The sequence below is a fragment of the Megascapheus bottae genome, chromosome 26 (genome assembly GCF_031878675.1).
Source record: "Megascapheus bottae isolate mThoBot1 chromosome 26, mThoBot2.hap1, whole genome shotgun sequence".
NCBI classification, from domain to species: Eukaryota; Metazoa; Chordata; class Mammalia; order Rodentia; family Geomyidae; genus Megascapheus; species Megascapheus bottae.
The window spans coordinates 13,186,475-13,211,743 of NC_143534.1; the positions used below are offsets into that span (position 1 = coordinate 13,186,475).

Consider the following 25,269-nt stretch of genomic DNA (forward strand, 5'->3'; position numbering starts at 1 on the left):
CTATTTAGAAATACAACTTCCAAATGATTTTTGTGTCTTAGACTCCTTTCTCCATCTCAGGGTTATACTGCAAGCTTTATGTGATTGGGTTTAAAGCAAAAACCATACATTCACAAATTCTCTGCAGTCCTTTCCGCATCATCCTGGCAAGGAGAAAGGTGCAGCAATGGGTGTATTTATTTCCCCCTGCTAGAACTCTTAAAAGCTACATGGAACTGTTTCTTAAGAGGAAGAGTCACCTCACTGGAAATTCATAAGAAGTTCTGATGTAAGAACCTTGCACGACTTTGTAGGTAACTTATTAAAACAGTTTCAGTGCTAACACTGACTCTCTCCAAAGACAAGCATTCTTGTAGGACCTTTTCCAAACTGGAGATCTGCAAGGTTCATTACAATAGCCCCTCGCTACCTGTGGTTTCCTAGCTCTGGGACTGTGGCCAGTCTGAACAGACTTCAAAAACTTAACATGTGATAATGACTATAACACATCCTCACGGATTGAATTTGACTTAATCACAGGTTGAAGCCATAATAGTTTGAGCCTGTTGAGTTCAATGAAATGCAAATGCAACCTAATCCTCCCCCCCTTCTGCTGTTTGTCATTTTTTTTTAAAGCAGCTTCTAGAATAATTTCTCCAGGTGCCTCCTATTGTATTTCTTTTGGGGAGTTTCTGGACAAAACCCTGGTGAATGACACAGGTGACAAGGGTAAAACCCTTTAGGCCTCAAGAGCTCCATAGCTGGCATTTCTAGTCACACCTGAGAATGGACAGCAAGCAGAGGCCCTGTTTGTTTTGCACCTAGCAACCAATCCCAGCTGGTTCTATCTCATCCCGGCTCACCAGCTGCTTTTCAAGTACTAGTCATGGCAGTATAGCCAGGACATTGAGCAAAAAAGGGCACCAGCTATCTGCCCTTCAGAAGCAAATCACCACAAGATTTTTGTTTGTTGTTTTTAATAGAAACTTCATGGGTCCAAGGTGTAAGTTTAATCTTGTATAGTCTCCAGATGTAGTGGGCATGGACTTTGTGTTTTATATTTTGTTAAAAGATTTTTGCTCTTCATTACAGGTCACTTTCCTTTTAAATGGATATATATATAATACCAATTATATATTTTTTGTTCTGTGGTTGCATATTAAAAATAATTATAAGCATGCTAGGGAGAATTTCTGAATGTTTTACAAATGTGAAATATAATATCTGAGTGGTTTGCTTTACTTGTAGCTTCTTTATAGCTTTTGATAAGAACTTTGTTAACCTGTTGCTGTATTGGGCTAGTTTTGAATTTTGTAAAATGTAGCTCTGGCCCTTTAAGAAAAGCTAAGCCTCCTCCCCCCCCCCACACCCCCCACTGTTAACCCCCTTAGTGAGCCATAGCAGTGTTTGATTTTCTAGTTGCCAGGCCTGTTTCAGTTGCTGGGCAAATAGCATATGTGAATTTTTAAACTAGAGAGAGTTAAAGTTGGTGTTGATCTGATTTATGAAGGGAAGTGTAAAATTTGAATGGATCTACTTCATTTTCGCTGAATGGAGGAGGTGAGAATTAGCATTAGTACTCGGTTCTCGTTGCTAGTCCTGCTTCCTCTGCAACAAGTCCACCACCATGTTGAGAACTAGTACCTTCTGCTTCAACCATTCAGAAATCAGAGTTGAATTCCATCTGACACCGAGACTCCTCCCTATTGGTTGAGCTTTAAGAGAAATCGTTAAAAGTATCAGGGAAATACTTGGACTAGGCTGATAAGAACGCGGAGTTTTGAAAATCTTTTAAATACAGTATTGTGTGTGTGTGCACTCATGGTAAGTTGTGCTCTACCACTTGATTCACAACTCCACTTCCAGCTTTTTTTTCCTTTTGTGGTAGTTATTTGATGTGAGTCTCACAGACTTTGTCACCCAGGCTGGCTTCAAACCGAGGTCCTTAGCTCTCAGTCTCCTGAGTAGTTAGGATTATAGGCCAGAGCTACTGAAGCCTAGCTTTTAATACTTGTTTTGTTTTAAAAGGGAATTTTAAAAAATCGAGATGTTCTTGAAATCTTAATTTGGCATTTTAGGAGAACTAAAAGAATTAAAAGTACCTTGAGTTTTCTTTTCCTCTTCACTATAGAGACATCATTTGTTTTTATTAAGTTCCATATAGTTCGGGGAATGTAAGCAAAGTGGTAGCTTTTTAGAGTTGTTCCAAGAAGGACTTAGGAGGCTGACTGTACCAGGAAGAATCTGTGGAGTGGCATAATTCAGTTTCCGGTTTCTACCTTCTGTTATTCTAAGGGTTGTTTCTGCTGGTGGATGTCATGTACCTAATGCTGCTAAAAAAGTTATTTAAAAATTACCTTGTTTATACAAGTAGAACATTAAAGAAATAATGCTTTATTTCCACATAATAATTACCTAAATATTAGGACGTTTGCTCTTTATTTTTTTTTGTCTTGATGGTTTATCTTTCCTTTTTTTGTTGTTTCTAATGCCTTTTGATAAAATATTCTGGTCCTTAATTTTGAGTTGGACTCAGCTTTAGATACTCATTAGCTTAAAGGACACAGGCAGCAGCCTTAATTTTCACTATCATTGTCCTAAGGTACATAAAAACACTTTTAGCTTCCTAGACTTTTAGCTTCTCAACTATACTTGCAACTTATGTTTCTGTTGTCAGAATGTTGTCACTCTGAAGTTTACAGAAGGAACAATTGGACAGAGAAATTACTGGAATAAGGAAACTTGCAGAGTTGGTATAATTAAACAGATCTATTTTAGTTTTAAGAAATGCTATAATATGGTAGTGCATTAGCACTTTTTAATCAACCTAGGAGGGTACTTGTGAGAGGAAAATGGAGGAAGATAAGTATGATCAAAGTAGATGGTTCGCAACTATGAAAAAAGAACAGCAAAACTTGTGGACATTGTTTTTAGAAGGGGAAGGGAAGATGAGAGAGTGAAAGAAGGGGTTGAGATGGATTGGATTATATTATGCATGTATGTGGAAATGTAGCAAGTAAATACCTCCCTGTTATAATTAATGTAAGCTAAGAAACAAAAATCTCTCAAAGACAGTATATATGATACTGTATATATATATATATATTTTTTTCCCTGTCACCAGTTTGTTTGTAATTCATGGTGCCATAGATATTGTGCAAAAGAGTGGCTTAGGACTGTTGAAAATGGCAATAAATCTTTCATGCATTCACCCTGTAGGTGGCTAAATGTGCCTGAAATAAAGTTTGTAAATGATATTTCCAGAGGTCTAGAAGAATTAACTTGTACTTTTAAATGGGTCCACCTCCTCACCCCCTTTTATTTTTTGCAAAGCCCAACAGCTTCCCTTTAGAGAGAATGTGAGCATCTTCCTCCTGTGTCTTCTAATGTCTATTGTGCAACTGTGAAGCAACAGAATAGAAACAAATTATCAAGAGAAGAGAAAGCTAAAATAAATGATCACCAAATTATACCGACTTTTCCACTCATCTCAAAATGGTACCTGAAAGAGAAAAGTGTTAATGGAGTGAGATTATGTTGTTTCTGCTCTGAAAAAAAAAAACAACAATAAGTATGTCTCTCATGAGGTTAAATGGATTGTTTAACTCAGATTGTCTCCAGTCTGTCTAAAAAATAAGACAGGCCTTAGAAAACCTTTCAAGATAGTAAGTATTTTTCCATATGGAATAACATAGATTTTTTTTTAAATTTTACATTTTTTTCAGACTTCATTTTAGCCTTCTGAGGCCTTGTGAAGCTTTCTGTCCTTTACACAATAATTGGAAAAGGAAGAGTGTTGATAAAAGAATGTTATTTTTCAACAGTTTACTGAATAATGTTTATGTAACGAAGAAGAATAAGCTGTGAAGTGAATCTTGTACATTACATTATGAAAGCCCGGCCTAGCTGGTCTTTCCTTTCTAAAAAGTTGAGTTAATTAAATGCCATGGAAACCCATTTGTATTATATAAACCCCTTAGATACTTGGAAGAGAACAAACATATTTAAAGAAAAAAAACTTGCTTTACTATTAAACCACTCTCCTGCTGATTACAGATTCATCTAAATTACTCATAACAAAAAGGTTTGTAATAGAGTCCAGCTTGCTTAAGTGCTAGGTATATGATGATTTATGAAGATACTTTTAATTGAAATGTTATGAATTCACCAAACGCAATCCAGTAGCATTTTCAAACAAGGAAAATAGTGATTAAAAGTGGGAAATTGGGTGAATTTTGATAATTGGATAAAGTATCTGATAACTTAATCTTTTCTTCAATCTGTCTCTTTTCCAGTTTTCATGTCTTTGTGTGTGTTTTGAATTCTTACCGTATACTAGATCTAATTCCAAATGCTCTATACTCATTATTGCATTTAATATTTAAAATTGCTCTATGAAGTATAATTTTAATACTTTAAGTTATCTCATGTTGAAACTGAGAGAAAGGTTTGAGAAATTGGCTTCAAGTCTTCAATAGGCAGGACTTGAATCCATATGTATTTAACTGTATACCTCAGTATTGATCTGTTTTTCACTTATGTTGGTATTTAATGTATACCATAACTTTATGCTTAGCATTACACATGGATTGGTGAAATAGTGTATTCCTGGGGCTCGGCCTGAACACTGTCGATATAATAGGAAAAACAAGTTCATTTGTAGATGTTGGTGCTTGACTCAACTCTTTATTCAGTCTTTATTTTGCTCTTTAATTTCTTGTTCTTAAATGCTTTCCCTTCCCATTTTCCTTCTGTTTTTCTTCCTTCGTTTTTCTTTTTTGCTGTACTAGGGAAAGCATAGTATGAAAGCACTATATCATTCAGAAAGCTTTTCCCTAGTCCTTTTAAATGCCTCTTTTTTCCCTCCTTTTTTTGTGGCAGTCATGGAGCTGGAATTCAGGGTGCTGTCCCAGAGTGTTTTTGCCTAGTGCTAGTGCTCTACCACTTAAGCCACAGCTCCACTTTTAGCATTTTGGTGGTTAGTTGGAGATATGGTGGTTAATTGGAAATAAGAGGCTCAAGGACTTTCCTTTGAATCATGGTGTTCAGATCTCAGCTTCCTGAGTAACTAGCATTACAGGCATGAGCCACGGGGGCCTAGTTTAAGTGCTTTATCTTCAGTGGCTTTTGCCTCTTGGCTTCTTACATATTTGCAGATGCTGTAAATTGTTTGCTGCAGCAGTTAGCAAATACTTTATCTAAAATCTTTTCTCCATATACACTGAAATAAACATTGAAATTCTAATTATTAACACGCTGGCCTTCCAGTGATTTGCGTGTCATGGCAGTTTATTGTGCATTTACAACTCCTATTTTATAGAATTCTCCTATATTCTCTGTACGAAGGTATAATAGTAATTTGCTCTGTCCTTTTTTTTTTTTTTTTCAGTCCTATGGAAAAGGAGCCAGAAGAAAGAACAGATTTAAAGGGTCCGACGGAAGTACCTCCTCTGATACTACCTCAAATAGTTTCGTTCGTCAGGTAGGAAAGCTGTTCGATTTATGGTTTCCAGAAGTATATTTTAGATGAAATTCATGTATATTTTAAAAAAGTAGTTTCATCGTTAAGATTCATGTAGTATTGTTTGTCTTGAACTTTGAAGCCAACTTTGTATGGTTTTATGTCCTAATGAAAATATTTATATTTTCAGTGAAAGTTTGAGGGATAATTACATTCCTTTCCTGGCAGGTCGAGGAAAGTCAAGGGTAGAATTCATTACCGTGGGTGTCTTTAATAGCAGAATAACAGAAATGCGGTGGGAATGGCTCTAGGATTTTTGTTTTTTCTTTTTGGGTGGTTCTTTGGAGAAAGAGGTTAAGATATGGTGGTTGTTCTTGCTTGAGTTTTCTTCTTTGTCTTTGTTTTGGGATTTGGATTGAGCCAAACACATGGTCTTAGAGTGGTTGACACTTTCAAGGTAAAAATAGTGATGAGATGTGATTGGAACAGTTGTCTGTCTACAGAGCCATCGTCTTTATTTTTGTTACACTGTGGTATATTCTTGGGACTGTGCCCTAAACAGATGTGTCAAGTTTGCTCACACAACAGATAAACACTCTTTTTATGGTACCAGAAGGGCCCACAAGTCCCAGAGGAGCAGACAGGCAGTCAAATCCCTACGGACTGGTGGTGATCTGTGAAATCTCAGGAGATACATGCATGTATCTTAACCTTTGTCCTCATTGTGGAGAGTGGGCGAGGGGAGAGTTAGGGAGAACTTGCTTTCTTGACTAAATGATGACCATTTCTGGCCAGTGCTCTCATAGATCACTTCTTTTTTCTGTCTGTCTGTCTCTCTCCTTGTGCTGGTACTCAGGGCCTTGTGTTCTTGCTTGACTTCACATTCAAGGCTGGCGCTCTACCACTTAAGCCACACTCCACTTGGATATTTTTTTGTTATTTTGATTTGTTTTTTTTTTGTGATTAATTAGAGATGAGAGTTTCACAGGCTTTTGTGTCTGGGCTGCCTTTGAACTGGGATCCTCAGATCTCAGCTTCCTACGTGGGAAAACCGGTGTGATCCTGGGATAACTTTTTTTTTATTGGCGGCAACTCTTTCTCTGAAACTACAGAAATTTTCAGCTGGGAAGGCAGTCTGAATGGGACATTCTTTTGAATGTCATGATCCCAAACTGTTTTGGGGGGTTATTTATCTGGGCATTTGTTTGTTGCTGAAGGGTCTACTGTAAATCCTTTTTGACTTTTTGTGTTTATTGCGGGGAGAGATGGTTCTACTTCCATCTCTGCTGGTCTTCAGTGAGTCTGTTGGTAGGACTCATTACTCTTCCATCGATTTCCACAGCTAGATAAACCTCTGTGTTGTGTTCATGGCTAGTTACTGCTCTGTATACTTGCTTTTGTGTGGACAGAACTCTTCCTAGTCTCCAGTTCCCCCCCACAGCAACTGAGATCCCCAGTAATAACGTCTGAGGGACTCCTAAAATAAGTGGAGAAATGTTGGTTCTGGTCTATGCCAATTGTAGATTGTTTTGATTACAAGAAAAAAAATAAGACGATGAGAATGAGTTAAGAAGGAAGATGTGGTTGGTAAGAATCATTGAGAATGAAAAGATGAAGCAAGAGATACACCCTTGCAGCAATGTTCTGATGGCGTTTCTGGGCAGAGGGTGTGGGCAAAGCCCATGAGAACTGCCAGAGTGTGCATGTCGAGATCTGATGGTCTTCTGGGCATAACACGTGTCATGATTCTGGGGTGAGTCTAGGACATTGGATATTATAACTTAGGGAAGTCTGTCAAAGGAAGTTACCCAAGATCTTTGTCATTTTAGCATTCACATTTCTTCTACCTCAGAGAAAAAGACTTGCACTTGAAAACTCTAACCCCCATAACTTTGACATATCCTGGCTGAAATTTGGAGAATGCGGAGAAGATTAAGTTTATTGGTCCACATAGTTCTGGTAAATAAGAATGCTGGGCAGCTGGCTGACATGGCACAGATTGGAAGCAGATATGTTTCATGGTAGTAAGATGCAGTGAAGAGAAGGTCGAAATGCAAAGCCAGCCCAGGCAAGAAAGTCTGAAGACTATCTCCAATTTGCCACCAAAAATCTCGAAGTGGAGCTTTGGCTTAAGTGGTAGAGTGCCATACTCGAGCACTTGAAAAGCTAAAGTAGCTGGGCTCCAGTGATTCACACCTGTAATCCTTGTTACTCAGGAAGCTGAGATCTGAGGATGGTGGTTCAGAGCAAGCCTGGGCAAAAAGTCCCTGTGAGACTCTTACCTCTAACGAGTCACTCAGAAACTGGAAGCTGACCTGTTATGCGAAGTGGTAGAGTGCTAGCCTTGAGAAAAAGAGCTCAGGGATAGTATCTAGACCCTGAGTTCAAGCATATGAACAACAAAATAAAAAACAATAATGCTAAGGAACAATACCCAGGCTTTAATTTCAGCTTTTAAGGAGAATATGCAAAAATAGTACTTATAAGACAGAGCATCAGCATTGTAATTTCCTACTAGACCTTAGGGGGGGGGGGGGGGTGTGTGTGTGTGTGTGTGTGTGTGTGTGTGTGTGTGTGTGTGTGTGTGTGTGTGTGTGTGTGTGTGTGTGTGACAAGGATTCGGATTTGAACTCAGGACCTCCTGCTTGTTCCGCTATTAACACTTAAACCATACCATAGCTCCAGGTTGACTTTTTGCTGGTTACTTTGGAGATGGAGTCTAGCAAATATTTTTGCCCATGTTGCCCTTGAGCTGAGACATTCTGGATCACAGACTCCTGTTAACTAAGATTATAAGAACAAGTCACCTGTTGTTGGTTGTGTGAGGACTTTTTGTTTTGGTGCTGCTCCTGGGGCTTGAACTCAGGTCCTGAGTGCTGTCCGAGTTTTATTGCTCAAGGCTAGTGTTCTACCACTTGAGACACAGCTCCACTTTAGGCTTTTTTTTTTAAGTAGTAGCTTATTGCAGCATTTCTGCCTGGGTCAGCTTTGAACCAAGAACCTCAAATCTCAACCTACTGAGAAGTTAGGATTACAGATAGGTGCAAGCCACTAGCACCTAGTGGTTGTATGAGAATTTTTAAAATTAGCATTCCCTTTTCCTATCAAAAGTTACTTAAATTTCTGTTTGTGTCACCGTTTCAGTCATACTCTACCATGCTTGTTTGCAATGAAAAAAATTGGAGTTGGAAGAATATTTTGTTCTTCATATGAAATTCAAAAAACATAAGTTTGGGGGGGTCTTTCTGAAAGCCTTCCCTCTTTACAAAAAAGATAAATATAAATGAGCGTGAGCACGAGTCACCTGCAGCCTGTGGGTTTTTGATATGTGTGTGTGTGTGTGTGTGTGTGTGTGTGTGTGTGTGTGTGTGTGTGTGTGTATGTATGTATGCATGTATGTATGCATGCTGGTCCACACACATCAAAAACCCACAGGCTGCAGATGCTGGTTCAGGGGCCTGTATTATCTCTGCGCATATTTTACTTTTGCTAAAGGCTTGCACTCTATCCTTGAGCCACAGCACCACTTGTGGTCTTTTGGTGGAGATAAGAGTCTCATAAACTTTTCTGCCCTGGATGATTTTGAGTCACAGTCCTCTGATCTCAGACTCCTGATTAAGTTAAGATTATTATTTGCATGAGCCAAAGCTGTTGTTTTGAGGGACACTAGCTGATGTGGTCCCAGGATGTCTTGTATTGACAAGGAGGTGAAGTTGGGTACAAACCCTGGCTTGATGGAGCCATTTCCAGGCTGTTTCAGGCTTTTCCTTGATAAGCTGATATTTTTATTATAACCAATGCTAGCAAGTATTAACACATAATTTTGAGGCTCTATAAATAGAATTCATGGATTCTGTTGTTAAGATTGTTTATATACTAAAAAATTATTTGTGCATAAAGCTGTGGTTATCTTGGACTGTTGTGAAGATAATTAGATACCAGGATCATCTTTTTTTATATATTTTTATTGTAATTAATAGAAGCATTACATTATATTTGCCAAATAGAAGGTGCATTGATACCTTTTCTCATGTCGTGGTCCCCATTTCCCTCCCCCCCATCCTCACCCCTCATCTTGTTTTCCCCCCTTCCCTATCCAATTTCAAATAACCAAATATGCATTTATCCAATATATCAGATAACAAAGTGAGATACTGTAATAATATGAGATAACCAAGTGACAGCAAAAAAGATGAGAGATAACATAGTACCTTAAGGACAACAATCATTCCATTATATGGCTTTTGTTTCTATATCCTAGAGGTCCTTTCATTTAGCGTCATACTATATGGCCTTATGTATCTAAGTTTTGCTCTATTGCAAATCTCTGCTAGGAGAGCCCAAGGTTTCTACTGATTATGACAAATGAGGGAAACCATTGAGCCTATGTTCCTTTGAGTCTGGCTTACTTCACTTAATATGATTTTTTTCTAAGTCTTTCCATTTCCTAACCAATGGGGCGATGGCATTCTTTCTGACAGCAGCATAGAATTCCATTGTGTACAAATACCACATCTTGTTGATCCACTCATCAACTGAGGGACATCTAGGTTGGTTCCATATCTTTGCTATGGTAAATAGTGCTGCAATGAACATCGTTGGGGTAGTGGATTTAGTATTCCTTGTTTCTGGACAATTGGGTAAATGCCTAGTAGTGGAATTGCTGGGTCATAGGGGAGCTCTATGTTTAGTCTTTTGAGGAACTGCCATACTGCTTTCCATAGTGGTTGAACGAGTTTGCACTCCCACCAACAGTGTAGTAGTGATCCCTCCTGGCCACATCCCCTCCAGCATCTGTTGTTATTCGTTTTCCTGATCCTGGCCATTCTAACTGGAGTGAGGTGGAATCTTAGAGTTGTTTTGATTTGCATTTCTTTTATGACCAGAGATGTTGAGCATTTCTTCATGTGTCTATAGGCCATTTTTGTTTCTTCTTCAGAGAAGACTCTCTTTAAGTCTTTGGCCCATCTTTTAATGGGATGGTTGTTTTTTTGGAGATTAGTTTTGGAGTGATTCAATTTTTTAGCTGTTGATATATTTTAGATATGAGGCCTTTGTCTGTTGTATGGTTGGTGAAGATCTTCTCCCATTCTGTAGGCTTCCTAATTAATTTACAGCTATGTCCTTTGCCATACAGAAGCTCTGCAGTTTAATGCAGTCCCACTTATCCAGCCTTTCTCTGATTTGTTGTGATTCTTGGTCCTTATTAAGAAAGTTTTGACCTGTGCCAAGGAGGCCTAGTGTATCTCCTATTCCTTCCTGTAAAGTTTTCAGTGTGTCGGCTTTTACCTCGAGGTCTTTGATCCATTTGGAGTTAATTCTAGTACAGGGTGACAAAGAAGGATCCAACTTTAGTTTTCTGCAGGTGCTTAACCAGTTCTGCCAGCACCACTTGTTGAAGAGGCTGTCTTTCTTCCATTCTATTTTTTTGGCTCCCTTGTCAAAGATTAGTTGGCCGTAGGTCTGTGGTTTAATATCTGGGTCCTCAGTTCTATTCCATTGGTCTTCAGGCCTGTTCTTGTGCCAGTACCAGTGCCAGCTGTTTTGATAATTATAGCTCTGTAATAGAGTCTAAAGTTGATACCAAGATCATCTTGATTGTAGTCTAAACTTTGTCCTTGTGTTGTGAGGAGATGCACCAATGAGACAAACTGAGCATCATAGTAACTGGGAAAACTGCAATTTTTAACCCATTCCATTTAATATTTTGCATAAGTTGTCAATTAGTGGATTGTTTTCTTACAACTTAGATCTTTTTTTTTCTAACGTAATTAAAAAGAAAAGAAAAATCCCTAAGTTCTATGGGTTAGAAAGAAAAAGCTGCAGTCTCCAAGCGGATAAATTAGTTTTTTTTAAATTTTGTTTTGCTGGTTTGTTTGTTTGTTTGGTGCTGTCCGCGGGTTTGAAGCAAGGGCCTGGGTGCTGTTCCTAAGACTTTCCTCCCTAGACTGACTTTGGACTTCAGTCTTCATATCTCAGCTTCTAAGTGGCTAGGATTACAGGAGTGAGCCACTGGCACTCCGAGAATAAATTAGTTCCCTGGAAGAAAATAGGTGGGATAAACAGTGGCAAGACTGGCCTGGCATTGAAGGGTAGAACATTTGTGCTGTTCTTTTCCAGCGATTGTGTAAGAATAGCTAACTGTACGAATTCTTTGATATTGCCAAGGTCAAGGAAAACTATGTACATCTGCAAATAACATCCTGGACATCAGAATTAAACAGTGCTCTTATTTAGCCCAATCTGTCCTTCTCTCTTTCTCCCCACCCCTGTTTGCTTGCAACTCTTATTTTTTTTTCTCGCCTTTCTTAAAGTCACGTGATTTCCCTGGCTACCCTGAGGTACCTGGCAATTTTCCTAAGAAGAACACCAAATGCTAAGGAGAGAACTTGCCAGTTTTGCTTTATTTGGATGGTTTTCCAGTGTGGCCACTTTTCCTTCCGAGCCCACTGTCATCTGAGCTCTCCTATACTGTCTTGCCATGTATGGCCAGTACTTGCCAACTGCTTATGGTGGCTGTTTGGCTGCTTTCCCCTGGGCTGCAGAGAGCAGTCACCTCTGTTTTGGAAAGTTGAATCTGACGACTCAATGTCACTTTTTGGAATTTTCAAGCCCAGTTATTCTTTGTGGCAAAGCAGGGAAGAACTCAGCAGCTGATGTGGGGTTTTGCTCACCGACATATGTTGCGGTTGTAGCAAAATAATCCTGTAGCTTCTAAGGGCTTCCAGAATACAAATCCGGATGACAAAATGGAATGAACCAAATATTTCACAGAAGGCTGCCTGACACTTTGAGAACATGGTATTCTAAACAAATTCCACCGTCTCCTAGTACCATGTTCAGCTGCGTTTTGGGATCTTTTATATTAGTTCGGATTGGCTTTAAATATGAACGATTAATCACAGCGACACACGGTCCATTTTTTAGTTTTGTTTTGCAAAGGCAGATTAAACTGTGATAATGATTACAGACTCCAGGCCTGTGTAGACTGATATGTTTAAGGTTGGTTAAATCTTTCAGCCCTTAAATACTGGCTTGTTGCCTTCTTAGACTGAATTTGTCACAAACACAACTATAAATAATAAAGCAGTAGATTTATTGCTGCTGTGATTTCCTGTAAATGTCTTTCTATCTTTCTAGACATTCACGTGGGTTTTGTGAATGGCAGAATCTGTTTTGTGTTATCTCAAGAATTCTTTATAAATATGTCAATGTAAAAATATTTACCTTTTTAATGAAGAAGTCCACTGTTAATGGTAGAAGAACATTTTACTTGTTTCCCCCCCCTTAGGAGACTTATGTACCTTAGACATTATTAAATCAAAATTCAGAATTTGTACTTTAATTAGGTTTAACTGTGTCTATGTGAACATAATTTTTGTAGGAGTGCAAGGGTATGGTTGCATAAGAAATCTTCCTCATTAGAGTTGTTTTTTTATGTATTTGGAATGACAGTTCTGTCTTCAAGTTCTCTTATTATTTCATGGGTTAAATATGTGTTGGGGAGGGGAAGAATCTTTATACCACCCTACACTGAGATAAATATATCATTTTAAAACCAAGAATTATTTTTGCAGGTGATTTTTTATTTTCTTAGACTCACAGATTGTTTGGAATTATACTTTCCACCAAGGCCCTGTTTTCTTCTATTTTTAATCATTGTCTGTTTGGTTAAGCCATGTGAAGTCGTAGAATTCCCACACAGTGATTATTAAATTATTAAATTTACTATTCCCATGAGAATAATTTAAACCTTCTTCAGCTAATTTCACATAGAGCATGTAATAAGTGTAGTTAGAAAAAGTTTCGTTAAACACTGAACTGACCACAAAGGATATGTTTCCGTTAAATTCTAAACTTTTCGGAGTCTTGCTGAAGATCAGTTACTTGTCTGAATTATTCATGCTTTTTCTTTTTTTCCTTCAGGTGAGCTATCTGAAGTACGAGTGTAGTGGGATCTGGAATTATTAGTTCTGTCTTCTCTACCTGAGAATATTGTTAATCCCTTTCCCTGTTGGTTTGTTTCTGGAAAGTTTCATCTTAGATGGTTGTCAGATGCCAAAGATCATTTCTGAGATTTTTTTGGGGAAGGGGGCTTAAGTTTAAAAGCACATTCAGTATGGTTTAGTTCAACTTCAGTATTGAAATTTTGTTTCTATCCTTCCACACCTGGGATTCCCCAGTTCTGTGTTTTATGATGCAGATATAGGATGGGGAAAAGACTGATGTTCCTTCCCTGGGTCCAGATTATTTTTATAAGTTTAAGAATTAATGAACCAAAAGAGAATGATCACAGGAAAACTCGAGAACCTTGGCTGAGGCTTCTGTGGACTTACATTGGGGAAGATGTAGATTTGGGAACTTCCTGAAAGCTTTTCCACCACTTAGTCACCTGTCGTCATATTTTAGAGAATTCTGTTTGGTGAGGAGCCGTGCATCGCTTCATTTCCCTTGGCACTCTTAGCATAACTGTTCCCAGCGCTGTCATAAGGAAATCTGACCCCAGTTGCCTGTTTGGACTTCTGTTTCCGACTCTGTATTCTTCTCTCCACCTGTCCTGTTTGAGCATCTGGGTCCTGAGACCCCAGAATTTTCTCATTCAAGCCACTTTCTAGAAAAGGAAAGAACTAAAGAAGAATTCCCCTATCTCTGTCTCAATAGATTCGTACAGACTCAGAGAATGACAATATATTTTTATGAATTTTTATAAGTCGAGTACTTAATAAATGTATTCAGTTCAACCAAAACCTTTAGGATCCATTTGAATATTCTTATATGATTTTGTTTTGTTATCATAAAGGTGATATAGAGGGGTTACAGTTATATAAGTCAGGTGAAGAGCACTTTTTTGAGATTTTTTAAAAAATATTTTTTATTGTAATACATTACATTCGCCAGATGGAAGGTGCATTACTTCACATACGTTGATACCCTTTCTCATGTCTTGGTCCCCATTTCCCTCCTCCCCACCCCTCATCTTGTTTTCCCCCCTTCCCTATCCAATTTCAAATTACCAAATACAGATATATCCAATATATCAGATAACAAAGTGAGATACTGTAACAATATGAGATAACCAAGGGACAGCAAAAGAGATGAGATTTACATAGTAAATCACTCATTATATGGCTTTTGTTTCTATATCCTAGAGGTCCTTTCATTTAGCATTATACTGTATGGCCTTATATATCTATGAAGAGCACTTTTCTTTTTGGGGAATGGCACTCCTTCTCTTGCTCTCTCCCAGTTTTTCCCTTCTATCCCATCCACAAGTTGTAGAGTGTCTAGTGAGTATCACTGCTGCATTCATGTGTTGGCCCTATGTCCCTCCATTTCTGTGCCCCCCCCCTTACCCTCCTAAAGACAAATAAGACAAAAAGAGAACAAAAACAGCAGCAGCAACAACAAAAAAACCTTTTGTTTCCATTTTCTGGAGTTCATTTGGATAAATATTCTGTACGCTCAGATTGAATTTTTCTTTAGGCTTTCTCCATGGTGTAAAATATTTCCTAAGGCCTCAGTAACTTCTAGATAATGACATATCAGAGATTTATAAAATGTTTAAAAGTCTGGGAGCTATGTAAGATTAAATTCATCAGCATAACCTAGAATCTGGTTCAACTCAGCATAATTTATCTGATGGTAAACTACATGTGAATTACATTAGTTTTATTATAACTGTAAATGTGAAAAATAGCTACATGTATGAATATTATGATTTTTCAGTTTTCCTTTGACCATATTTCCTATATTTAAAAAACAGGTGTGTGTGCACACAGATGTGGATGTATGTGTCAATATTGGAGTTTGAACTCAGAGCCTGGGTGCTGTCTCTGAGCTTTTTTTTTTTTTTTGCTCTAAATATCACTCTACCACTTGAACCACTGCTCCACTTTGGACTTTTTGATGATTAATTGTAGATGAGTGGACTTCCCTTCCCTGCTAGCTTTGAACCAGGATCCTCAGATCTCAGCCTACAAAGTAGCGAGGGTTATAGAGGGTTATAGACATGAGTCGCTTGGTGCCCATCAGTTATCTTTTTTAATGCTTGGAATGATATACCAACCTCAGTGTCCTCCATAATAGACCAAGATTATTTTAAAGTGATTTTTGTACTTACTGTCTTAAAAGAAAATTTTGTACTTCATTTTTCCCTACTTGTGAATTAAATCTGTTGAGTTGTTGCAGTTATTAACTTCCAGCTCATGGAAGTTGAAAATCTTCCCCTAAAGGGAGGAATTAAGAGTCTCACTTAATCTTCCCCTCTGACAATTGGAAGAGCTATGGCAAGACCGAAAGCCGGTGTGGAGGTCAGAATGCCCTGCTATGTATTTGTTACTTGCAGAATAAAAAAAAAAATCTCAGTGATCGCATGCCATCTCCTGCTAGCTTATTTGATGATTATATATTTGTTCACATGGAATGGCTCCAGATGAAGAACTTTATTTAGTCTTTTAAAGGTTTTATTTCAAGTTTTCCTTTGGCTAACCAGAATGTGTTAAAGTCAAGTCTCACAAAGCTCTGTGATTGTCCAGCCACATGGGTTACTAACATCTGCAGTTGAGCCATCTCCCCCCCCCAAAAAAAAAAAAAAAACAAAAAAAAACTTTGGTTCACTCATAATTGAGCTCTGTTACCTGGAAGAGATCAAGGGGACAGATTGGCTCATGAGGAGAATAATGAGGTAGGAACTAGCTCCCAGAAAAATAGTAAAGCTATGTGTACTAACTTAAAAATAGCCATTCTTGTGAACCTGTGGGAAGTGTTTTCCTAGAGAAGCCAAAAAAAAAAGTCCCTTGTGAGTCTGGAGGAAATGATATTCTCTTTTGAGCAGTAATCATAGGAAACATTGGGTTATGGCTCTCAACTATGACTTAAGGCAGTGAAAAGTCACAGTGTGTTCCTGTGATAGTAAATACCAGCGTGCTTGGAATTGTGGTGTGTGGAAAGAGGAGTAGGTGATGAGGCTGGAGGTTCATAGGGAGAGGAGGTGGGAGATCAGAATGAACAGAGGATCTTCCTGCTGGGCTGGGTATGAATCTGTATACCGAAGTCAGAAAAAATTGGACAAAGCAATTGGATGCGTTGGCTAAGTAGACTATCAAGCATTGTCAGATACAATATTTGACCAAAAATGACAATTAGCAAATGCATGCTGTCAGCGTCCTAGCTGGACGTGACGCTTACATCCCATTCCGCACACGGTCAATAGAGACCTTGAGACGTTCATACTCTTGAAAGCACATACTAATTTTCTTTTCTGGTCCTCGGTCTTAAACTCTGGCCTGGGCACTGTACTTGAGCTCCTTTTCCTCAAGGCTAGTTCTCTACCATGTGAGCCACAGCACCACTTCGGTCCTTTTCTGAGTAGTCTCTTGGAGATAAGAGACTCACAGGCCTTCTGCCTAGGGTGACTTTGAACTGTGATCCTCAGATCTTAGCCTCCTGAGAAGCTAGGATTACAGGGGTGAGTCACCAGCGCTGACTAGTGCATAGTATTCTAGCAGATTGATTGACTCAAGGCAGGGTTTGGGTATTTGTCAGGCAGCTGGAATACTCTGCTGATAGAAAGGCACCTGATGGCTTTAGGTCCTTTGTTTGGTTAAAGTCAACAACTATAACCAGGGGGAGGAGGCACAGCTTCCTCCAGCAACATCTGGACAAGGTAATGGCTCCCAAGAGCTGGCCTAAGGCCAAAGTCAAGAACCACCAAGAACTAAGTCTTGTTTGGTATTGAGCACTCAAGACTGGTGTTTAGTTAATGAGCCTGCATGAAGATTCTCTTCCTTTTTCTCCTCATCATCTTCCTCCTCCTCCTCCTCTTCCTCCTATTTCTCCTCTTCCTCCTATTTCTCCTCTTCCTCCTATTTCTCCTCTTCCTCCTATTTCTCCTCTTCCTCCCCCTCTTCCTCCTCTTCTTCTTCTTCCTCTTCCTCCTCCTCTTCCTCTTCCTTCTCTTCCTTTCTCCTTCTCTTCCTCTGGTTTGGATTTTTAAAAACTGTATAGCTGGGGGGAGTGGAGCAGGAGAAAGACATAAAGTGAGGAGAAATGGGCAGGAAACTGAGAAAGACCATGGCCTGTGGTGACCATGCCCTAGGCCTAGAGAAGTAATTCATACTTGTAATGGAGCTTGGGTCCTGGACTGAGTATGAGTGTTGGTGAGAGCTTCCTTGCCTTCTGAGTTCTTTTGTGTACTGATGGTCCTTATAGATCACGCACGGTGCGGGGAGGTAGAAGCTGATGTTTTATCAATGCTTGACTTCAACTTCATTACGACAGAGTTTCACCACTTTGGAATGTTTTGAAACGTCTCTACAAATGTAGCGTCAGTAGGTTTTCCTGACAGTGTCCTGCTCACCACGGTTAGAGCCTTTATAGCCTCTGGCAGTGGGTGAACTCCCATTAGTGGCTTTTCCCATGAAATTATGTAAACCCCATGGAACTGATGCTGCTGGCCAACAGATTGTTTTCCCTTCCATACAAGTAGTCATTAGTGGTCTCATAAGTTTGAAAATTGGCCATTCTGTCTCTGCCTCAGGCCATTTGTTTGGGGAAAAGAGGTTTTGTTGTTGTTGTTTGAGAAAAAGGTTATTTGACTACCTAGAGACTCTTTGCCCCATGTAATTACCTGCCTTGTGGAAGAAGAATTGCTTAGTATTTATTAGGCAGCTCTTAGTCTTGGGGGAGGTGTTTACAATAGTCTTATAAACAAATCAAAATATTCTACTAGCATATTCCACAATTTCTTCATTGCAGTTCAGAGAAGATGCAGAGGCATGATAAAGAACATGTTTTAATAAACTATATCATATCAGTTAAATAAAAGACATTGCATGCATGTAGCCTGACTTTCACATACAGTTGCTTCAGCATACACCATTTGTGTTGCATTTTTGTTACTCAGAGCAGATCGGCTGTGGATTCAGGATTCAAAGGTGCTTTGCTTTAATTATGAAAATTCCCATGTCCATTTAGATGTGTATAGAAACTACACTAGACATAAGCCTAGGATACAGTTGTAGACCTGATTGTATTGAACTAAGTTGTCTCTACTGTCCTCCTTGTGTCTACTTTCACAATTGTTCACCAGTAAGTGCTGGTGTCCAGGCATCTGGCCAGATGTGTGAAATGATGGAATTGTTACTGAATGTATTTGGCTTTCACATCCACGATTAGGAGTTGTACAGTAGAGAGGAGTGCCGAACGTGAAGGGTTCACACGTAGACCAGATGGCTTGTGCCTCGAATAGAGACTGAAGGATGAGGTTGCATCTTTCAGGAGTGGTTGGAAGGGATGTACCTAGCCAACGTTGAGTTCATCCTACGCGAAGGCAGAGAGGAGCAGTGGGGTGAAGGAGAGAAAGGTTCTAGCTGCTGTGGCTGGGAGGGATAGGAGATAGAGTACATCCAAATTCTGCAAGTGTTCAAAATCGAAACAGAAAGACCACTGCACCTGAGCTGACCACGTGTTCCACCTACACCAGCATCTTGCCTTGCTCCTCAAAATGACAACTGTGCCAGGGAAGACGCAGCTTACAAAATGCCATATTCTTAGGTGGCAGCCCTTTGGAATGAAAGAGCGGATGGGACTTTGTTCCAAGACCTCCACTCTGAGTATCAAAATGAGGGTGCTCAAGTTGGTGACATGAAGTGACATCACATTGCTTACAATTTATGCATATCCTTCTGTAACCTTCAATTTAATCTCTAGGTAACTTTTTTCTTTTTTTTTTTTTTGTGGTTGTAGAGGCAGGCACTCTACCACTTGAGCCATGTTTTCAGTTCTTTTTGTTTTGCTTACTTTTGAGAAATAACTCTATTTTGCCCTAAGGGTCAGACTTGACTGCGATCCTCCTGTTGAAACTTCCTATCATAGCTGGGATTGCAGGCATGTGCCACCATTTTCAGGGTTTTTGTTGTTGTTCTTCTGTTTGTTTGTTTTTTTTTCTGTTGAGATGAGAGCTTGCAAACTTTTTGTCTGAGCTGGCTTGCCTCACAGCTCTCCTGATCTTTGCTGCCTGAGTAGCTAAGGATGACATGCATGTCACGCTATTGGTTGAGATGGGGTTCTTACGCATATTTTGTCCAGCGTTGATCTCCAACTGGAATCTTGGCAATCTTTGCCTCCTGGGTAGCCATTGGCACTCAACCTGGTACTTATTAGACAGCTTTTAGTAGTCTTGGGGGAGGTGTTTATACTAGAATCATAAACAGACTGAAACAGTTCCACGAATAATACCTCAAATAATGTAAATGCTATGAAAATACTTGTACTGTAGTCTCAGGAAATAAGAAGTCTGTACATGCCCAGCATCAGTGCAATTTCTTTTCAGAATATATTCCAGCAGTGTTCAGTGTTTCAAAGGGAAATAGTTTGCTAGTGAGCACCATGTGCATTTGTTAATTTCCTCTCAAACTGACCTAAAATTGGCCACCCATGGTTTATTGTTCTGTGGTTTCAAGCATTGTAGGTTTCTGGGTCAAAAATTATTTGTTTTGATTTAGATTTTTAGATCAAAAGAGATTGCTTGAGAATTTGTAATTTATAAGCCATACACTTAAGTATAAATTTATTTTTTCTAACATATGTATGTATCCATATATATATGTGATAATATGTGGTAAAATAAAATGTATACGTCCTTTTATAGGAAATTTTAGGATTGTAATTAGTATTAATTTAGATTACTCATGTAATATAATACCATTATCATTGCCTTTATTGTTGTTATTGACTTGTTTTGAAAATAGATCTTGAGCATCAGGCTTTCCCTTCTCACTGGGCTGCTCAACCCTCCATCTGTTCTTGGCAGTGTTTGTGTTGTTGTACAGGGACTCAGTTGTGAGAAACAGAAAAAAGCTGCATTTTGAGAGTTCAAATTGGGAGTCTTTATTAGAAAGCTGGTGAGTGCAGGTGGATTCTGTCAAAGTCCTGCAGTCCCTCAAATACACTTAATACTGTTAGAAAACTGAGCCATGACAGTAGTAAAGCAAAGAGCCATGATAGTAGTAAAGCAAAGAAAGAGCAGAAACACAATACCAACAAACCAGATCAACTCCATTGGAGAGCTGAAGTGGGACACTATGGTGTTTGGAGGAGAGCCAGGAGATGTGAGACACAGACGTGGCATAATGGTGCCTCAGCTAGTCTTCCCCTAAATAAGGTCCTGGTCAAATGGCAAGGTCACAGGGAGTTTGAGAGTTCATGACCCAAGACTGGCAGATACAGTAACCTATTAAAGTCTCCACCCCTGCCTCTAGGAATTCAGGCACACCTGTCATCTGGAAGGTGGGACTTCCCCTTCCTCCACCATGAAGACAAGATGTCTAGCATGTGACCAAGATGGAGCCCGTTCAGCCAGTATCCTTATTTCAGTCCCCACTGAGTTTAGGTACATGAAATCAGACCACTGATTTCCTAGCACGAGAGCTGCACTGGGCCCATACGACCCTAAGCTTAACCAAGTTACTTGAAACAACATTTAGAAGAAAATCTCTTGTGCTAGACCTGTTTTATTAATACGAAGGCTTCACAGTTTCCATCTAAGTGGGCTCTTCCCACCTGTAATTTAAGGAGTCTCCAGCAGTTAGTTAGCTCTGTATGGCTGGTACCCATATAGTGAGGAAACTTCGAACTTAAACATAAGGACTTTCCTAGGTGAGGCTGGGGAAAGTTTACAAATCTATGTACCACAGAAAGTGTGCCACACAAAGGAGGATCCAGGGAAGAAGTTGTCAGGAGGGGGACAAAGTTTTACTTGGAGCAGATCCAAAATGGTGTATGCTGGAGCCAGTCAGGGGTCCTGTCTACTTTCTCTATGGGGTAAGTAGTCAGAATGGCACTGTAGAGTCCCTTCCAGTGGCTGTGAGGCCATCCTTGATGAACTTCTTACCCAAAACAGAATCTCCAGGTTGGAAAGGATGGGCTAGGTCTGAGCTGGAAATTACCAGTGTTTCCTAGACCAATTGCACACCTCATGCTGAGTTGCCTGCAAGTTCTGCAGAGACTTAAGGAAGCATTATTAAGTTTAAGACAGGAGCCTGACCAGAGAAATCTCCCAGTATTCTCCTGGTTGCTTCCACTCAGTTTGTAGGCTTGGCAGGCTGGGGCCCCACTGATTTTTCAGGAAGCTTTTAGGCACAGGCCCTGGACAATGTACCAGGGCCACAAATTTTGTTAACCAGATTTCCTCCAATATTGCTAGGATTTCCTGTGCAGACGTAGAAAGCTTAGGCTTAACCCTGGAATCATACCACCGTTTGCCATGCCTCCTGTGATCTTTTTTTCCTGGTTCTTCAACAAATGGCTTCCGTCTTTGATCCTAAGGGTTGATGATAGGTGAAGATCCATCTTCTGTACTTCTTTAAGCTGAGTTGGGGCACTGGCCCTGCCTATTTTACTAAGGGATTGCCCGGATCAGATGTCATGAAGAACAATATTTTAACTCCAAACTGGGAAGTGTATACAACATTTAATTTTTCACAACGATGTAGCTTTCTCCTTGGGCTACAGTAGTGCAGCCTGTTTAACACTCTGGTTTGCCCTCTGGTTTCTGGCTATCTGGGTAAAGACCCTCGATGACCCTTAAAATGCATAACCATTGCCTGGGAAAGGTCCCCAAATAGCCCAACAAGGACATGCTCTCTGGATCATGCCCTATTGGGTGCAAACCTCTTTTCGTGAACTGCTAAATTGATGTGGCTGGTACCAGCCCCAAATTTACTGCCAATTAGGACTTTGATGGGGGTGGTGGCTGGGATTTTTGTTAACCTCAAACTATCCCCCATTTGAAAACCCTGGCTTTTTACTACCCACTATGATAAATGACTGAGGCAAGACTATAAGCTCTTGCCCTCTTACAAAGTAGACAGATGTGGGCATTAGATAGGCATATTTATAAACTACTTTCTTGTGACCTCCTGGCTTGGGGAGTGGAAGTTCCCTGCCTCCACCATGAAGGCAAGGTGGTACCAGTTCAGCCCAATTCCTTATCACCCATCATGAGGCCAAGATGGTGCCAGTTAGGCCCAGTACCTTTATTTCATTGTAAGAAAAAGTAGAGCCTCTATTTGAGGCTCTACTATTGGATCCCTCTGGAACGCAGGGACAGTATGCTAACTGCAGCTCCTCTGAACAGAGTGTAATAATGTAGCCAGTGGGAGAGTGGAATCTCAGATTCCTCTTCATCTTCACAGACAAACCCCTCTGTAATAAATCGATCATTCAGTAGTCATTATAGCTTAAGACCTCTCAGATCAGGCCATTGCTTTTGCAGCTAAAGTGAAAACCATGTGTTCTAAGCCAATGAGGAACCTTAGCAAATGTCCCCAAGTCACTCCCTTACAGGCCTATAAGGCCCTGTGGTTTGGAAGTCTTGAAGTCATTTATGATTCTTCTGGGTGTTAAAAAGTAATCATGGAGACATTGTATGTTCTATATAGTTGGAGTCATACCGCATAGTACAATTCATCAACACAGAGTTAAAGAACTTCCTTCTCTTAGAAGTTAATTTTGAGCATAGTATTTTGAGCATTTTACATAAAAAGGCCTTTTTTATGCCACCAGTTATCTACTATGCCAAAGCAATGTCAGTGAAAACCAGGAGTGTTAATACAGTTGTGTTTGTGCCAGTTTCAAAACAATCTGTTAAGCTGGGTACCAGTGGGTCACACCTGGAATCCTAGCTTCTCAGGAGACTTGAGATCGGAGGATCACGGTTCAAAGCCAACCACAGGCACGAAAGTCTATGAGACTCTTACCTCCAATTAATAGCCAGAAAACAGGAAGTGGTGTTCTTGCTCAAGTGGTAGAGGGCTCACGGACAGTGCCCAAGCCCAGAGTTCAAGCCCCTTGCCTGACAAAACAAATAAAATCTGTTTCATCCTCTTCTGTTTTTAAAACCTGTCTCAGCGGAAGATGGATAGGATATGGCCTTGGGTTGGCAAAGCTATAAGCTCTTGTGAGCAATGAGGAATTCTTTTCTTCAAGGAGACATCTATGTATTTATTAGGCAAAAAAGCATAAACTATCTACCATTATCTGTGCTGTGTTTATAAATAGATGGGTCTGTCTGGTTATGGAAAGAATATGTGTTCATTCAAAAACAAAAAATGGAGACTCGGGTAGCTCATGTGTGTATGTCCTGTGGTAGAACGTGATGTTTGTATCATGGAGGCCCAGAAACAAAGAGGAATTAGGAAGGGGAACAAATACAAAAATGATGTCTTCAGTGAAGCATTTCCTTCTGCTGGAACTCACCTCGTAATGTTGCCATCACTTTTCAAATTAGTACCACCAGCTGAGGACCAAGTTTCTAATTCATAAACTTGTAGGGAATATTGGATAGTCTGATCTTACTATCTGTATATATATATATATATATCCATATCTAAGTGTGTATTTACAGTCACATACACTGCCTCTGTGTGTGGATATATAATATAGGCAAATATAATTTTTTCAGTTGGTCATGGGGCTTGAACTCGGCCTGGATGCTGTCCCTGAGCAATTTGGCTCAAGGATAGCACTCTACCACTTGAGCCACAGCAATACTTCTGGTTTTTCGGTGGTTAATTAGAGATGTGAGTCTCACAGACTTCTGTGCCTGGGCTGGCTTTGAACCACGATCCTCAGATCTCAGCTTCCTGAGTATCTAGGATTACAGATGTGAGCCACCTTTAGTTATCAAATTTTGTCTTTGTGATTAACCTACCCTAACTGTCAATATACAATGTTTGAATATTTTTAGCCTACTCTATTTTATAAAAAGCCTTTGTGGAGACCTCTTGGGGAGAAGAATACTAGTTAAATATAATTATGATCTTGAAAGTCATTTGAGTAGCACTGATGAGCTAGCAGAAAAATAGAAACTCATATTGGTTTTAGAAATAGTAAGCCACACTCCCGATAATTATTTCTTTTAGTTTTAATATAGTGTTGTCAAGTTTTATCACAATACTAGACATGGTAGGGAGATTTAGTAAGATGTTTGAGAATCTTACTAATCAGGAGAAATTAACCTATTAAAATTTAGAATGTATTTGAAAAGTAATCATTGTAAGTATTTGAGAAGTAATCATTGTAAGTATTTGAGAAGTAATCATTGTAAGTTCTGCTCAGAATCTTTATCCAGTAGAAAGTCAGATGCCTTTGGCATCTGGGAAGTTATTGGATACAGCGTGTGTTCCAGGGTACTCTGGCTCTCATTGCAAGCATGTTTGGCACATCTAGGAAGGTAAAATCACTCGTGATTTTTCTTGTATCTGTGGTAATAATTGTCCTAGGTGTTTTATCAGCATTGAAAATGCATGATGAGATGTTGGTAGTTCTTTTTTCTTCAGGTGTCAGGAGTCTTCTCTGGTAGCCAGTAGACAGTGTAAGACAAGCATGTCCATGTGTGTCATTTAGTGGCAGAAATACCATTAAATGGCAGCAGAGCAAAAACTCAGTCAGATAGCCCAGGTTCAAATCCACAAGCCTATGCTCTAAGCTGTCTGGCAGTGGGTTAGTTACTTAACGCTTACGAGTTTTAGCTTCTAAGCTACAGCCAATCTTATTAAGTCTATTGTGAAAAATAATAATTATCTTTGTCATGTAGACAAAGAGAATTTATCAGATAGCCTGGTTTATATTAGTAGGCTCCCTGGTGCATGACAAACTCTATAAATGTTGTATCCATTGGTACTAATAAAACATTCTGGCCAGTGTCTTATTTTAGAGCAGTGTGTATTTTTGCAGGCTATCCACAGGTGTGAGATATATTCCTGTTTAATGGATTCTGGAACATGTTAAAAAGACGCCCATTAGCCATAAGATATAGAAGTGTTGAG

The 25,269-nt window shown here is 39.5% G+C and overlaps 1 protein-coding gene across 4 annotated transcripts in view; it reads left to right on the forward strand.

Annotated features, from left to right (window-relative positions):
• The window catches only part of Cacnb2 (calcium voltage-gated channel auxiliary subunit beta 2), a 245,580-nt gene that overhangs the window by 3,205 nt on the left and 217,106 nt on the right, over positions 1-25,269 (forward strand). For all 4 annotated transcript variants that reach the window (XM_090318975.1, XM_090318976.1, XM_090318977.1 and 1 more), the window contains exon 2: positions 5,369-5,461. In XM_090318975.1, coding sequence (XP_090175101.1) covers positions 5,369-5,461 — 93 coding nt within the window. The remainder of the gene's footprint in view (positions 1-5,368; positions 5,462-25,269) is intronic.